We start from the raw sequence: 16941 nt of genomic DNA on the forward strand, positions 1-16941 counted from the left end.
CTGAGCTTCTTTCTCTTTATGCTTTTAGGATAGATTCTGGAGATTACTGACTCTTATTAAAAGCAGTTTACCTGTTCCTTCTTCATCAAAGCAAGCAAAAGCATTTCGAATGACATCTTCTGGATCTGTGCCATTTAGTTTCTCACCAAACATGGTCAGGAACATAGTAAAATTAATGGGGCCAGGAGCTTCATTCATCATCCCTTCTAGGTACTCATCTGTAGGGTTCTTTCCTGTTCACAAGGGTTCAAAGTTGAAAGTGAGATGCCTGCATTGTTTCATAGAAGATCCTGTACAATAGAAGGTAGCTGACTATGTAGTGACTGAGTCATCCTTAAGAGGCTTTACAGCATTTGTGGTGAAAAATATGCAGCTTAATGTAGCAAAACAACCTTTTTTTTATAGGCATCTTTTTCAAAAATTAACATTTGAGGAAACAATATATTTGTATTATGTGATTGCATGTTACTATATTTCATTGAAGTGGTTGTGAATGATACCAGGATAAACACATTTGGCCTACCCATTTGACCCTTTCATACCACTGAGCTCTTGATATGCATTGTATAAACAAGTGCAAGCAGAATTTTAAACAATATTTACTAGTTATATTTTATGCTCATAGTTCAGAGTTGGGGAACCTAAAGGCCTTTAGTTCTAATATGAAGAAATTGACTCAAAAAATATAGGCCATAATTCCCATGAAAGTGCTGCACATTTTAGTAGATATTTCATGGCTTTACCGAGAGAAGCTAACATATCATGCAGGTCTTCCTTGTCAATGAAGCCATCACGGTTTTGGTCTATCATGTTGAAAGCCTCTTTGAACTCCTGGATCTGAGACTGATCAAACATTGCAAATACATTGGAAGTTGCACGCTGAGGGCGCTTCTTTGCGGTCTTTGCCTTTGCTCTTTTGCTGGACATATTGATATCTTAGTGACCTAAATAAAGAAGACACAAGTTAAAAGCTTTATTTTAACAAATGCACCACAAATAGTACACAGGCTGCAAGACACATCAGATTCATGTTTTAGCAAGTCTGGGCCCATTTGACTGGTAGAAGAGGATTAATTTGTGAATGCCATCAAGTCACTGAACCCATAAAGGAGTTAAACACGCTCAGATCTTCTTCAGCAGTGTTCCCTGGAAAGTAATTACTCGGATTAATCTCTTAATTAGGGAAATGCTCCAAAACCCACGACATGGATTAGGTGAAGCTCACGGTATTAAAATCAGAACATTGTGAAATACCATAAATAGCTTTTTATTTCCCTCAGAAACTGAAGATTTTGCTGAAGGTAGTGAGGCTATTTCATTTTAGATTCATTGTTAAACTCTTTAGTTATCAGAGGAATGTTCACTTTGTAAAAATCAAACCCCTTTTTGCAGCTAAGTGGGACATTAATTGATTTTGGAAAACTGAACATATTTGAAGCCAGAATATATTTCTTGTTAAAAAAAAAGAATTATTTTTGTTGTCATCTTTGTTCCAGTTTTACTGAAGTGCAGAAAGGATATTCCAATCAAAAGGTTAATTTATTTTCTGGCATTTGATTAGCATAGTTTAAAAGGATTACAATATGGATGAGTACTAATTAACTCGTCTGAGGACTTATGTTACATTATCGTAACATTCCATGCTGTATTTTTATATTATGTTGAGAATAACATTGAAATTAATCCAGTTATAGTCTTTGTCTACTTCATCACCAGAATTTGTACAGAGAGTTATAATAACTAGCAGTGTCTAAAATTCCATACCGTAGGTGGGCTATTCCTCTACAATCAACTTCCTGGAGATTTTAGTACTCACAGGAAGCACATTCAATTGTGCACTTTTGCTTCCTGGATGGCCCTGAGCTAATATCTGTGAGTGATACACCCTGGTGAGGTTTCAGATTTGGTCCCCAGGCTTTGCTGATGTCAGCTGGGGCAGTGGAAGCAGCCCAACAACTGGCCGCAGCACCCCTGGTTGAGAGAGGGGAAAGTTATCCATTGCTTCCAGCTTGTTGGGATGATACCTGCTGGAATTGCAACAGGTGAGGATAGGAACAGGTTTGACTGTAAAGCCTGCCTCCCACAGTCAAATAGCTTGCTGTCACTCGCCATCATGGTGCATGCATGAACAGCAATGTAGGTACAGCACAGAAAGGTGACTGCCTATGGAACTGCATGTCAGGAGGGAGTTTAACACCTTCAGGAGAGGAAGGGAAAATAAGAAAATTGGAAGGGGACAAAAAAAGCAATGTTTATTACTGGAGGATTTGTGACTATTTTCCTGTCAAGTTGGAGAAAATTTACGTGCATTTAATAAAGTTCAGTTGCTTTGCTTTTTTTTTGTGGAGTTGGTCTGTTAAGGAAATATTTAAATAGTTTTTAAATAGCAACCCACAGGAAATAGAACAGTTCATACACTTCACATTTTTTTGGCTCTGTTTTTAATTAGATGCTGTTTGAAAGCACAGGAAAGGAGCAGGACTTGGGCCGTAATATGCCAACGGGTCCTTCACTGTCTTTGTGTTTTGTTACTTTGCCATTCTCTTCAAATTGATTTCTAATAGTGGTTATGGAGGAAACCCATTTCACTTTGTGGTGATCTATAATTTTACTGCAATCCTCCTCACCCCACTTTTCATCGTAAAAAAGGAAGAACTCTGCTTTTCCACTTTTCTGCTTTTTTTTCATTTTTGGTTTCTTCTGAAAGTAGTGATTTGTACTGAAATGTGGTCCCATGGCTCACAGCAGCTCTCATCTGCTCCTCACTGTCCCTCACACATAAGTCTGGACTGAGTGTTAGCAGACCATCCTTGAGATGCCAACCTGGATGAGCTTAATCCTGCCCTCCACATGTGCAGTTTGAGCTGGAGGCAATCAAGGTAGGATATTCTGGTCCTTTTTATTTCACTACTAGATTAGGGACAGTGTAGTCAGTCATAGCACTCCACCACCACTGCGCCACTGACTTGGCATTGAACATAGGATTGCCTTGTCTGTGTAATTAGCAGTTAGGGAACTAAAAAATATAGCTTTCAATTATCGGTTACAGGTGCTTTCCAAGCCTGCTTTGTTGCTATCAGATTTCTATATTCAAATAATTGGAAAAATATATTTGTTTTTTTCCTTTAAGCTGTTCAAAATGTAAAAGCAGAACATTCATTTTGAATGTCAAGTTTGGCAGCAGTTCTGGAGCCTGACTGGGTATGAGGTCCATTTTTAATCATACTCAATTGCACATTTCATTAACAGTAATTTGTTTCAAATGAAATTGCCGGGATTATTTATTACAGCATTAGTTTCACTGCGATTCTACAGCTGTCTCCCATTACAAAGGACTTTGAAAGAGTGCCTTATTTCTTGTCATGAAGAATCAAACATTAATCAGCTATCTCTGGGCCAAAATGAAAGAAAGAAGCTCTTGTTCATTTAATTTATCTTCATCGTTCATTATTGAAGCCGTCTATTACAAATGCAAAATCTGAAATAAAAAATTTACTAAGGTATAACTGTATTTTGAAGCCCCCATACGGATCAAGTCAGATTTCAAAAGTTCTGTCAATGATGACGTATTTACTTGGTCAATTTAAATTGAGCGCCATCTTTTGCAATAGAAAACATTTCTAAACTTAGTATAAACAGCCCGTGACACTCTACTGATGGCTTGGTGGGTAGATGTATTACATGATGTGGTACTCAGATATACCACCAAGAGTTAATGTCTGGTCTGCCTTGAGTTAGCTGATCTTAATAAGGATGGCAGAGAATGCTTCAATTAGCCTCATTGCCACTTGGCTTGGGAGGAGGAAAAATAAATTGAATGAAAATTGGCCACAGTTCCTTCTGCAGATCACTCTTCACTGACCTCTGCTGGAAGTGTACTTGTATGGAAATGAGGCAAACACAAAATCAGATTGGGCTGTGATGCACCCTGTGGTTGAATAACCTGCTGACTCTCAATGTTTGGTCTCACATGTGAAGAACGACCACTTCAGCATGATACCAAAGAGCAGTTGGTGCAGGGGAAATCACATCAATGTCTTCAGGGGAGAAAAACTTCCAAAACAAAATCTGGTTATTTTGTGCACGCTCCAGACAAATTCTTCATAAGGATACGTTGGACGCATAACTCACCAGGAATCATAATAATCCTGCAAACAACTAATCCTATTGCAAAATAATATATTCAAGTGCTTTGTGATTGTTTCAAATGGTGGCTTGCTATGATCACAGTATTCTATACAACAGTAAGTATCCAAGCTGCAAACTACATTGTCCTTGTCCTCCCACCAAATTGGAACATTTTTCACTGAGGATTATATATGCAAATTGGAAAGTATTCAAAACCAAATATTTTTGTTGCATGTTTCCACATGTAATTATACTGTTTCTTTTCCTCATGCAAGTGGGAACTTCTGTGTTGTCTTTGTTGCCTTTATGTTTTGACATTTATATCTCATTTCTGCTGAGCTCCCAATCATATGGTTTTAAGTGAAAATATTCTACTGACACAAGCTTGTTTTTTCTAAAGGTTACATTTGGATTTAGAAATTACACTTGACAATGGGGTCCAGATACAATGGGCTAGAAATTTGATCTTGCCTGAAAAGGGGTACACAGGGGTCTGGCTTGCGCAGCATGTGCCTGTTGTATGTGACACTGGCAACTCACTATCTCATGCATCCAGTGCTACCCCTATTGGCTGTGCGCCTGTTTGGGGGCGTGAGAAATCGAGCCTCTCTGACTTCTTTAAAGGCCGCCAGCAGCTCTTAAAGGGGAAGGTGTACAGCAGGGAAACATTACAAGGTATAAATTGGATGCAAGAGATCCAGTGTGGACAGCAAGATTCACAAATGCAGGGTTGGAGACCCTGTTCCAGGTGGTAGAAAGGAGGACAGAAGGTCCTCCAGAAAGTGGGAAGAGGAAACTGAGGAGGTCAATGTGAGGAGTGCAGCTCCAAGGATGTGACTTCAATGCCAGAAAAAGTTTAATGACCTCCGCAGAGTTGTCATGGTAAGAATTTTACTGCTCACCTCAATTACTCTCTTCCTCACACCACCAGCACTGCAGCCTCATGACTTGCAACACTCCCCTCTTCTATTTCCCTTCACTCTCCTACAATCACTGCACTACATTTCACTCCACCTCTTTCCCCTCCAACACACGCAATCTGTATTTCCTACTCTGGCCACTGTTTGCAACTCTGTTGCAGAATCCATCTGCAATATTGCAACATGACAGCCACATTCTCAAAACAGCTCACAAGACTGTTACTAACACACTCCTTTCTTTCATTCAGGACAAAGTAGCGCACAACATCAGGCAGGACGTGGCAACTGGAGGAGGCTGAGCTCAACTGTACATCCTTTCTCCACTGGAGGAGGACGTGCTGGACGAAACAGGCAGAATGTGAGTCATGGCTTTGGTGAGCGGCAATGAGATTTCTCGTGGTGCCATGGCTTTCATATGTCAGGTCTGCATCAGTGCCCAGGTTGCTGACTGGAGATATGAGCTATGTATGGAGGGGATATCCCCTGTTGCAAAGTAGCCACCTGTGACCTAATCCAGCCCTCTGGTGATGGGTTGGGAGACGGGGGGTGGGGTGGCGAGGGGAGGGTGGGGGTTGGTTGTGGGTGATGGAGAGCACTATAAAATGGTGAGGGAAAGCTGGGGGGGTGGGGGCCCATCATCCTCCCGCCGCCATACCATTTTACCAGCTTCGGGGTCACTGTCCCTAATTGCCCTTGAACTGAGTGGCTTGCTCGGCCATTTCAGAGGGCATTTCAAAAGTCAACCACATTGCTGTGGGTCTGGAGTCGCATATAGTCCAGACCAGGTACGGACAGCGGATTTCCTTCCCTAAAGGACATTCGTGAACCAGATGGATTTATATAACAATCGACAATGGTTTCATGGTCAACATGAGACTAGCTTTTTAATTCCCAAATTAATTAAATTCAAATTTCACCATCTGCCGTGCTGGGATTTGAACCCATGTCCCCAGAACAGTAGCCTGAGTATCTGGGTTACTAGTTCAGTGCCATTACTATGCCACTTAAATAGCTAATTAAGGGCCTCGTCCCGTTGCTGCTGGCATTTTACCAGTCAATGGCTTAGTTGGAATAAAAGTGGCATAGAGGACTGGCGCAGGATGAATGAATCATGACCACTGCAAAGAAACCAGGCACAGGCTTGCATGGTGTGTAGCCTGTGGTCGCAAACAAGCTGCATGTTGAGTAAGTGTTATTCCTTTCTATTGAGCGAGATGCCAGATGGTGATGGGATGGGGAGCATCCAAGGCAATGTGCATGCAGTCTGTGGCACCTTGGACTCTGGGAAAGCCTGCAATGTGGACAAAGCCTAGTATTCTCTTTTCCTGCTTTGCTTTGTCAATGGGGAGTGTGATGTGTGTTCCTCCTGGATTAGAGAGCCTTGGCCACCACTCTGATACTGTGGTGCACAGCAAACTGCAATATGTCACATGTAGTGCTGTCTATGCCCTGGTTTGGGGCTCCACTTGTGGCTGCAGCAGGTTGCATAGGTCCATGACTGCCTCCTTGGTAAAGTGAAGGTGCCTTATCATTGCTCCTTTGTGAAGTTGGCTGTGAAGTGTCCCCTGAAGACCCACTGTGGGTATAGCTTCTTCCTGCATAGCGCATTCTGCCTCCTCCTCCTCCCTCTTCTCCCAGCTGATCTTGCTTTCTGCTGTCGTCTTTGCTTCTCCCCTTTATCCTCCAGTTCTGAAGGCAGGCATATGAGACCTCCCATCAGTGGAATCAAATTCTTTACAAAGCAGACAAAGAGTGCTGCACTGGCACAAAGTTGTTCCCAGATGTCAGAATTAACTTGTGGAATGCAACAAATATCCCCCAAAAAATGGCCCAGAAGTTAACCAGTAACCAGGACAAAGCAGCAACTGACCTGTATGGAGTGGATGAGCCTTTAATTGTTACTCCTGCAAATTCCTTGCTGACTGTTTGTACTATCATTAACTGGGGTGTTTATCACATAACGAGTCAGGCTCTGGGATAGACCAATTTTGCAAAAAGGTTCCACAGCTAGCATAGGAACCTTATTTTAATATTATACTGAGCAGTGCAATCTAATATGATGGGCTGTGCAGTTCCAGCACAAGACAGGCGTGCACCAAAGCCTGCCATACTGGACCTTTCAGAGCCTATTTAATGGCCCTAAAATGGGAGCAGCACAGTCAAATTTCTAAGCTAATTTATTTCAGATTAATGGGTATGTATTAAACATAAAGGTGTAGAAATTCACATTGGACAGTAGTGCAAAGCAGGCGTTATCGAATCGGCCGCCCCATTATACTCACCGCTCGATATTCACTTTCATTGTCTTCAGTAGAATTGAATATTAGACAAGGCGCATAACGGGTGGCCTATATGACAGCAGCCGTTTAGCGTTACCACCCAAGACAAATTTCTATCCCAAAGTTTGTGCATTTGTTATGGTGAAATTGCTAAAGCCCTTTTCTGTCATTGTGGGAAGGAACAGTTTGTTCCCTAAGAGGATTTACTGCTTGTTCGATGTTTATGAAGTATCAATTAATGGGACATGTAGCTAAATTTTGTTCACTTTGTGTTTCTCTCTAAATATGAGTTAGGGATACAACTGGCTGAAGTTTTACTTAGCTGACCCGTAGGGAATGGTTCGGTCAGAAAGTTGCAGGAAACCTGGAATTTGGGATTCCTCCAAACGTGCGTGTCTGTGATGTCACCAATTGGTTCCTCACCCAGAGACCAGCCTGATTGATAGGCTGGACCCCAAGTCAGGTGGGGAGCCAATCGGTGAAGGCAGCAGGAGCAGGTAAATCCACGCAGGGGCGTGGGTTGATCCGGATGGGGGAGGGGAGTGTCGATTGGAGTGAGCAAAAAGCATGGCTGATCAGAGCGGGGTGGGGTATCGTTTGGGGTATAGGATGGGACGCGATACACGGGGGTGGTTGATCGGGTGGGCTGCCTATCCTGAGGTGGAGGGGAGGTCAGGGGCCTGGGGTGGAGGGATCAGAGGCCTTGTGGTGAGGAGAGGTCAGGAGCCTGAGAGGGAGAGACTGTTGACCTCAATTGGGTGGGGGGTTGGGGGGAGGGGAATGGCAGGTGTGGGAATTGGGGCCCTGATGGTGGTGGGGGATTGGAGGCCTGGTGGGGGTTGGGGAGGTCGGAAACCTCACAGGAAAAGTCAGTGGGCTGCAGGGGTGGTGGGGTTCTCGATCATGGAGGCACCTCAGGCAGGTACCTGGATCCTGGAGAAAGGTGTAAAGGTAGTTACCTCCTGGAGCTGCAAATCCTCTCCTTGACACTTGGGAATAGAACTGGGAAAAGAAGTATTGACAGCTGCATTCATTGGGGGAATAGAATATCACCTCATCCATATACAAGCATCACATTAGAAAGTTTACTTTCTTCAAAATATCAGCCTGTATAAGTTTAGGTCCTGAAGAAAATAATTTAACCCCTTGTTAGGAACCCAGCAAAGTAAAAAAGGTCTACAGAAGTCTATGCAGTCATCTGGCTGGTCCCAAAAATAAAGTTTTGTTTCTGAAGCATCTGTACCCTCAGTAACTTGCTGAATCTTTTTGTTTCTATGTTATTCTCTGGCTGTTAAATCATTGTGTTCAGGCTAAAACGAACGATGAACTTTATTCCCTTTGGAGTAGGTAGGATAACATGGTGGACATGCTACTTGGCCCACAGTGCAACATACTATCGAGAAGGGATAACGGAGTCTCATGGCACCCAATGCCATTTTCAGAATGCAGGGTTTGGTTCATAGAAAGAAAGACTTTCTTCATCTGCTTATGGAAAGTGGTTAGCGTTAAGATTCTCACAAGTCAGGATTTCTTACAATATTTGTAACCTGTGTTCATGGTGAAAGGGCAATATTCTGTGAATGTCGCACAATGTCCTTGCACAATGTGTCTGAATTTGTAGATGATTGTTTTCAAGCTCACTAAAGCTGGCCACTGAAGTGCACTTGGTGTCTTGAAAGCAGAAAGCAAAGAGTCCATGGAAAAATGCCTCATGTGTACTGTTTGCACACATTGTAGAGATCTAATCTGTGAGTGCCACTAGCATTGCAAGAGACTGAACATCACGTGTTCAGGGCAGACAATTGCTCTGTAAAGAAATCCATGTACCTTGCTGATGACAGCACAAATCTGAGTGGAAAACTCCTTAAAACAACCCAGGCAATGTTTGTACAGATACATCTGACCGATAGGTATGTTGTTGTGAAGTAGGCTTGACGTGGTCTGAATTCCAAAGCTGCACTGCTCAGCTCATCACCAATGCGAAGCATTTGCCTCTCAACGTAAGGCTTTTTCGCAACTTCTAATATCATTCCTTCATCACCTATGTATTTTGGATCACCATGTGATGTCATCTAAATATTACTATCTACACCCTCTGGGGGTGTGCGTGTGCATCTCTATATAAATGCTTGTTGGATATGATTTGGCACACTGTCACCAGTGGAAAGTCTCACTACAGCATACTTGGGTTCTGGCTTTGTTAATTGGAGAAAATAACTCAGAATAGGTACTTAGGCATGTTTATGTATGTGGTTGCAGCTTGTAGAGTGCTTGCAAGCATTACCACTAGTGCTCAGCCCATGTATGCATTGATTTGTTTCCCTTTGCAAATGTACATTATTTTAGACTGCACGACTCAATATAAAAAAGGTGCAATGCAGATTCATCAGGATGATACCAGGGATGACAGAATATAAATATGATGAAAGCTTTGGAAAAACTGCAACTGTATTCCGTGGAGGTCACAGACCTGGAATGTTAACTCTGTTTCTCACTCCACAGATGCTGCCTGTTCTCTTGAGCATTTCCAGAATTTTCTGTTATTACTAAAATGAAAGAGGGAATTCGTAGAAATGTAGTAAATTATGCAAATTTGCAAGGGTGTTTAGTGAAAGATTGTAGCCACTGATCAATGAATTGGTAATAAGGGATAATATAATCAGGAAATAGCTGGAGAAAAGACAAAATAGTTCTTAACATCAGAGAGAGAAAGATACGCTATTTTGGTCACATCATTAGAGCAGAGGTAAACAGAGACAAATATTGGAAGGAAAGATCGATGGAAAACATAGGAGAGGGAAGCAGAGAAGAAAATGGATGACGGATATAATGGACTGGATGCAGTTGACCTATGCAGAACGTGTAATGGCAGCACAGGACAGACAGAGGTGGAGATCCATAGCAGTCAACCATCTGGGAAGAAGGTGCAACCAATGAACGAATGAACAAACAAAATCAGGATTAGTACTGGAAGTATAAAGGAGTGCATTGGAAAAATTGATGAAAGCCGCAGCTCAGTTGACTGCACTCTCGTTAGAAGGTTTTGGGTTCAAGTCCCACTCCAGGCCGGCAACTCAGAGCAGTACTTCCACTAGCCCACATGGCCAAACTTCGTCTAATGATCCCCCTGCCCTAGCCCTGAACTCACATCTTTCTCTAGTTTCTCTCCTATCTCCCCTCATGCCCTCTCTGAACTCATCTTGTCCATGAGACCCATCTCTGGTTCCCTTGATTCTATTCCTACTAAATTGCTGATCATCCAATATTCCCTCGTGATCCCCGTGTTAGCCGATATTGTTAACCGTTCTCTCTCTTCAGATGTTGTCCCTCTCCTTTAAATCTGCCGTCATCACTCCACTCCTCAAAAAAAAAACCTTGACCTCACCATCCTTGCAAACCACACCATCTCCAACTTCCCTTTCCTCTCCAAAGTCCTTGAATGTGTTGTCGCCTCCCAAATCTGTTCCCATCTTCCCTGGAACTCCATGTTTGAATACCTCCAATCAGGTTTCTACCCCTGCCACAGTATTGAAGCAGCTCTTATCAAAGTCACAAATGACATCCTACATGACTGTGTCAAAGGTAAACTTTCCCTTCTCATCCTTCTCGACCTGTCTGCAGCCTTTGACGTGATTGACCACACCATCCACCTCCAACGCCTTACCACTGTTATCTAGCTGGGTGGGACTGCTCTCACCTGGTTCCATTCTTATCTATCTAAGTGTAGCCAGAAAATCACTTGCAATGGCTTCTCTTCCTGTTCCTGCAAGGATCTATTCCCCAAGGATCTATCCTTGGCCCCTTCCTATTTCTCATCTACATGCTGCCCCTCGGTGACATACGAAAGCACAGCGTTAGTTTTCACATGTATGCTGATGACGTCCAGCTCTACCTCACCACCACCATTCTCAATTCTCCATTGCTGTTAAACTATCAGACTGCTTATGGATGAGCAGACATTTCCTCCAATTAAATATTGGGAAGGCTGAAGCCATCATTTTCGGTTCCTGTTTCAAACTCCATTCCTTAGCTACTGACCATATCCCTCTCACTGGCAACAGTCTGAGATTCAGCCAGTTTGTTCATCACTAAGACCGCCTATTTTCACCTCTGTAACATTGCTCAACTTTGCCCCGTCTCAGCTCATCTGCTGCTGAAAGCCTCATTCATGCCTTTGTTGCCTCTAGACTTGACTACACCAATGCATTCCTGGCTGGTTTCCCAAATTCTACCTTCCGTAAACTTGAGGTCATCCAAAACTCTGCTACTCGTGTCTTAACTCAAACTGTTACAATCATCTAGTTTCATGGTTTACATTAATACTTTTAGAGGTCACTTTTAGTTTTGAGGAAATTAAATTTGTAAATGTAGGATCATTGAGACTCTGAAATTCAGAAATTGGTAGACCACCCAAGGTATTTACACTTCATAGGTCTTTCCATGAGTACTTACAGGGCCAGAGTTAGGGGAGTGAGAAGTTGGGGAACTGAAGACGGTCAGTCTTGGTTAGCAATGTGAATTATTCATGTAGGCTCAGGATCAAAGGTTTTATTTCAAAGCTAGAAGTTAAATTAATTTAAATATCTATTGGACATCCCAAAGATCTTCTGTACCAGAGAGTTAAGTGATTCAGGGAGGTTTTTGACAGTAGGCTTTTTCCAGAAGGTGGTTAGAATTCTGGGTGTCTCCAAGCTGGGGAGAGAGAGAGCTGCCAACAGTTGGTGTTTGGAAGCAGCTGGCCCCAGTAGCAAAGGGCTATCAGGAGCCAATGGTACTTTTTGATTCAAGAGTGCTAGTGAGGTCCATGCTTGAGCTGGGGAATCCCCAATCATGAGGTGTTGAAGGAGAGTTGAAGGTTTCGCTTTGCTGCACACTAGTGGAAGGACCCCAAGAGATCTTATACCTCAGAGGATAGCTGTAATACTATGAAGAGTCAAAGTGAATTCCTGAGAGCTGTGGCATGCCTTGGAATGGTCCCAGGAGAAGTGACGCAACTGCACCGAGACACGCATTCATTCGCGTGCGCGCGCGCGCACACACACACATAAACACAAACATACACACACAAGAGATAAATAGAGAGGAAAAGAGGAAAGTGGTTTGAAGTGAGGTAGCTGTTCATGGTTCACGGTAGACCTGTTGAATCCTCCTTGAGGTTAATTTCTCTTTTAAAGTTGCAGGCCTGGGTTGTTTGTAGATTTTTATTTTATTTTTATTTAGAGATACAGCACTGAAACAGGCCCTTCGGCCCACCGAGTCTGTGCCGACCATCAACCACCCATTTATACTAATCCTACATGAATCCCATATTCCTATCACATCCCCACCTGTCCCTATATTTCCCTACCACCTACCTATACTAGGGGCAATTTATAATGGCCAATTTACCTATCAACCTGTTGGTTGAGTCTGCAGACGGTGATCACTTTCAGTTCTCTGCTTCTCAAGTTGAAGGGTAGAATTCGCAGCAGGATACCTTCTTTGGATTTTGCTGGAGATCTCAGCTCTCGGCCGGACAGGCTTTTAGTGATTTTGTTCTGATTTCTTTCTCTCTCTCCAGAGAGCTACTTTTTAAGGTCAAAATGTTGCCTCTGTTGGAAAACACAGAGCCCCCTCCCTGTGATGAGCAACAATGACCCAGAATATGGCTACTTCATACCTTCTCTGTTAGAGCCCATTCAATTCAAAAATGTCTCTTGATGGGAGCAGGAAGGGTGTAATTGACATCTCCTAGCTTGAAATGTATCCTTTTGTCCTTACCAGACAGTACGAATGTTTGAATATACAGGGCCATGTCATTTGTCCTTCAGCAGCTATTTTGCAGCATATTGTCCACTTTTTAAAGGAAAAGTCAATTTTTTATAACTCTTCAGTTTCGGTTCTGCATTTCATTTGCTGCGCTTCACTTAAGCGTGACAATAAGACTTTACGTTCGATTGAGATTTTGGATTTAAAGTATAGGTGATTACAACCTATAGTGTTAAGTTAGTAGTGCTTGCTTTAAATCTTGTACAGTAAAGAATTTTGTTTAAAATGTGAAATCTTGAGGTGTAATTCCTTCAGTTGATAACTAGGAGTTCGAATTTCTTTTTAAAAAGTTACTGGTCTCCACCGAGATTGTAACAGCACCAAGTGCCATTATACATATCACTCCTGTGCTCACAGATCTACATTGACTCCCGGTCAAGCCACATCATCACTTTCTAATTTTCATCCTAATTTTCAAATCTCTCCATGGCCTCCCCCCTCCCTATCTCTGTAATCTCCTCCAGCCCCACAATCCTCCAAGATATCTGCGCTCGTCTAATTCTGGCCTCTTGAGCATCCCTGATTTTAATCGCTGCACCGTTGATGGTCATGCCATCAGTTACCTAGGCCCTAAGCTCTGGTATACCCTCCCAACACCTCGCCACCTGTTCCCCTCCCTACCTCACTTTCCTCCTTTAAGACACTCCTTAAAACCTACCTCTTTGACCAAGCTTTTGGTCACCTGACCCAATATTTCCTTATGTGACTTGGTGTCATACTTTGTTTTATAATGTTCCTGTTAAGTGCCCTGGGACATAGAGAAATAGAAAATAGGAGCAGGAGTAGGCCATTCGGCACTTCGAGCCTGCTCCGCCATTCATTATGATCATGGCTGATCATCCAACTCAGTAGCCTGTTCCTGCTTTCGCCCCATACCCTTTGATCCCTTTAGACCCAAGAGCTATATCTAACTCCTTCTTGAAAACATACAATGTTTTGGCCTCAACTGCTTCCTGTGGTAACGAATTCCACAGGTTCACCACTCTGTGGGTGAAGAAATTTCTCCTCATCTCAGTCCTGAAAGGTTTACCCCGTATCCTTAGACTATGACCCCTGGTTCTGGACTCCCCAACCATTGGGAACATCCTTCCTGCATCTACCCTGTCAAGTCCTGTTAGAATTTTATAGGTTTCTATGAGATCCCCCCTCACTCTTCTGAACACCAGCGAATATAATCCTAACCAACTCAATCTGTCCTCATCCGTCAGTCCCACAATCCCACGAATCAGTCTGGTAAACCTTCGCTGCACTCCCTCTATAGCAAGAACATCCTTCCTCAGATAAGGAGACCAAAACAGCACACAATATTCCAGGTGTGGCCTCACCAAGGCCATGTATAATTGCAGCAAGACATCCCTGCTCCTGTACTCGAATCCTCTCGCTATGAAGGCCAACATACCATTTGCCTTTTTTACTGCCTGTTGCACCTGCATGCGTACCTTCAGCGACTGGTGTACGAGAACACCCAGGTCTCGCTGCATATTCCTCTTTCTCAGTTTATAGCCGTTCAGATAATAATCTGCCTTCCTGTTTTTGCTAACAAAGTGGATAACCTCACATTTATCCACAATACACTGCATCTGCCATGCATTTGCCCACTCACTCAACTTGTCCAAATCACCCTGAATCCTCTCTGCATCCTCCTCACAACTCACCCTCCCACTCAGTTTTGTGTCATCTGCTATTTACTATGTTAAAGGCACTATATAATTACAAGTTGTTGTTTTGTTGTTGTTGTTGTTGTACTGAGGGAGGTGGTATCTTTCTGATGAGACATTTAAACCAAGGTCCCATTTCTCCTCTTATGTGGATGTGAGATCAAAGACCTCAGGGCACTTTTTCAAAAAAGAGCAGGGGAGGTCTCCCTGGGCTCCAGGCCAATATTTATCTTTTATCCAACATCACTAAAAAAAAATTGTCTGGTCATTATCACATTCCTGTTGTGGGACCTTGCCATGTGCAGTTTGGCTGCAGAATTTCCTACATTACGACAGTGAGTACACTTCAGAAGTACTTTACTGGCTATAAAGCACTTTTAGACATCTGGAGGTCATGAAAGGCACTATACAAATGCAACTTTTTTTTTACGTATTCATGAAAATGATTTGTACAATTTAGGCTCCCTCCCAACTCTTTTTGTGTTTGCAGCAAAAGTTTTGTGGGTAGACATTTCCTCCTATGATCAGAAACATATACACATATGTGTGCTGTGAATGAATCTTGCTGTTTTATGGAGCTATTTTAGACTGGAGGCTGCACGAGCTGCACACCACACATTCCTACTTTACAACAGTGACTAGGGAAAATCAGATACACGTAAAATTCTCTGTGCAGACCTTTGACACTCCAAGCCAAAGCAGCTTGTTCAGACTAAGCATGTAAATATGCTTTTAATCAAGTTTAATTTTCAGGCAGTTAATGTTTTACCCAAGTTACAGCATTTGGAAGGATCTTGTTTTTTTACACCTGCCTTGTATATCTCAAAGAGCTCAGTTTCGATAAACTCACAATGATTGTGAAACATCTACAAACTTGGATTTTGACCAGCATTTCAAAGCAGAGAGTACAGATACAATTAACTTCTTGACTAACCCCCTTTCTTCAGTAGACCGTCTGGTTGGACAGCCCTCACAGAAATGTACATATCCTCAGATAGAGTTGCGCATTACTGGACGTCCACCACCCACCAACAAACCACCCCTCACCCCTCTGGCCCTTCAACATGCTCAAACAGAATCTTTTCAGCTAACATGGTTTTATTTTATCGTAACAATATAGTTAGTGGCTTATGGAAAATAGATATTTCAATTTGAGGGTTATTAGGGCCATTGATAGTGTACTTGAGGAAATGACATAAACACTTGAAAAAAAATATCAGAAGGTCCAAGGCAAGAACAAGGAAATGGAAAGAGAGTAGCTAACTCTATCTTTGTTGTGGAGCTAATACCAACACAGTCATTATGAACTAAACTGTCTCCTTCCCTGATTCTTAATAGCACAAAGGTATCAATCATACTTATCTGCTTATTTTTGATTTAAAAATTTATGAACAAAACCCATTTACTTGCAGGAAATTTTCCTTTATTCTCATTTGATTATTTCTCTTACATTGTCTGCACCTTAAACCAGAAGTGCCTAAGATGGCTCCTGGGCTATAAGCTCCCGAGGAAGCTCCCTTGCTGTGCAACTCTATCCATGGCCATCTGCTCCCATTCTTAGTGCTTCTCCCCCAATCCACCCTCTTAAACTGTTTAAATTCCCCTGGCTCTTTAATCAGTACATTTTAGCCCTAACTACAAGTTAACAGCTAGTTTAATGTTACCTGGGCCCACTGCCCTCTCCCAGCCATACCTGCTGTTTGCTTTCTTCATTGAGCACTGAGATTGGGCGCCACAGGTTGCCTTTGTCGGTGGGAGAGGTCATTGCACCTCACTGGACAGCTATCGTCTGCCTCAAACCGGGCAGCCCCCGGTCAATAAGGTTCTGTCCCGCCACAGTCTGCCTGCTTCAATGGGTGCTTGGAGCTCAGGGTCATTGCCCGAAAAGTGGACTGCAACACCGCACCAAACAGCATGAAAAAGGGAAAGAAGGTACCAGCCCTTCGTTTTGCAAGCTGGAACATCAGAACTATGTGTCTTGGCCTGTCGGAAGACCTTACACAAATCAACGATTCTCGGAAGACCGCTATCATTAACAACGAGCTCAGTAGACTCAATGTGGACATTGCAGCACTTCAGGAGACACGCCTCCCTGCGAGCGGATCTCTAACAGAGCAAGACTACACCTTCTTCTGGCAGGGTAGGGAT

General features: G+C 42.9%; 1 protein-coding gene across 1 annotated transcript in view; it reads right to left on the reverse strand.

Moving 5' to 3' along the window:
• Positions 1–16941, reverse strand: part of LOC137378211 (myosin regulatory light polypeptide 9) — a 43635-nt gene that overhangs the window by 12782 nt on the left and 13912 nt on the right. The window contains exons 2-3 of the mRNA XM_068048409.1: positions 744–944; positions 72–233 (exon numbers count right to left, since the gene is read on the reverse strand). Of these exons, the coding sequence (XP_067904510.1) occupies positions 72–233; positions 744–927 (346 nt within the window). The 5' untranslated portion in view covers positions 928–944. The remainder of the gene's footprint in view (positions 1–71; positions 234–743; positions 945–16941) is intronic.

The sequence above is a fragment of the Heterodontus francisci genome, chromosome 16 (genome assembly GCF_036365525.1).
Source record: "Heterodontus francisci isolate sHetFra1 chromosome 16, sHetFra1.hap1, whole genome shotgun sequence".
Lineage (NCBI taxonomy): Eukaryota > Metazoa > Chordata > Chondrichthyes > Heterodontiformes > Heterodontidae > Heterodontus > Heterodontus francisci.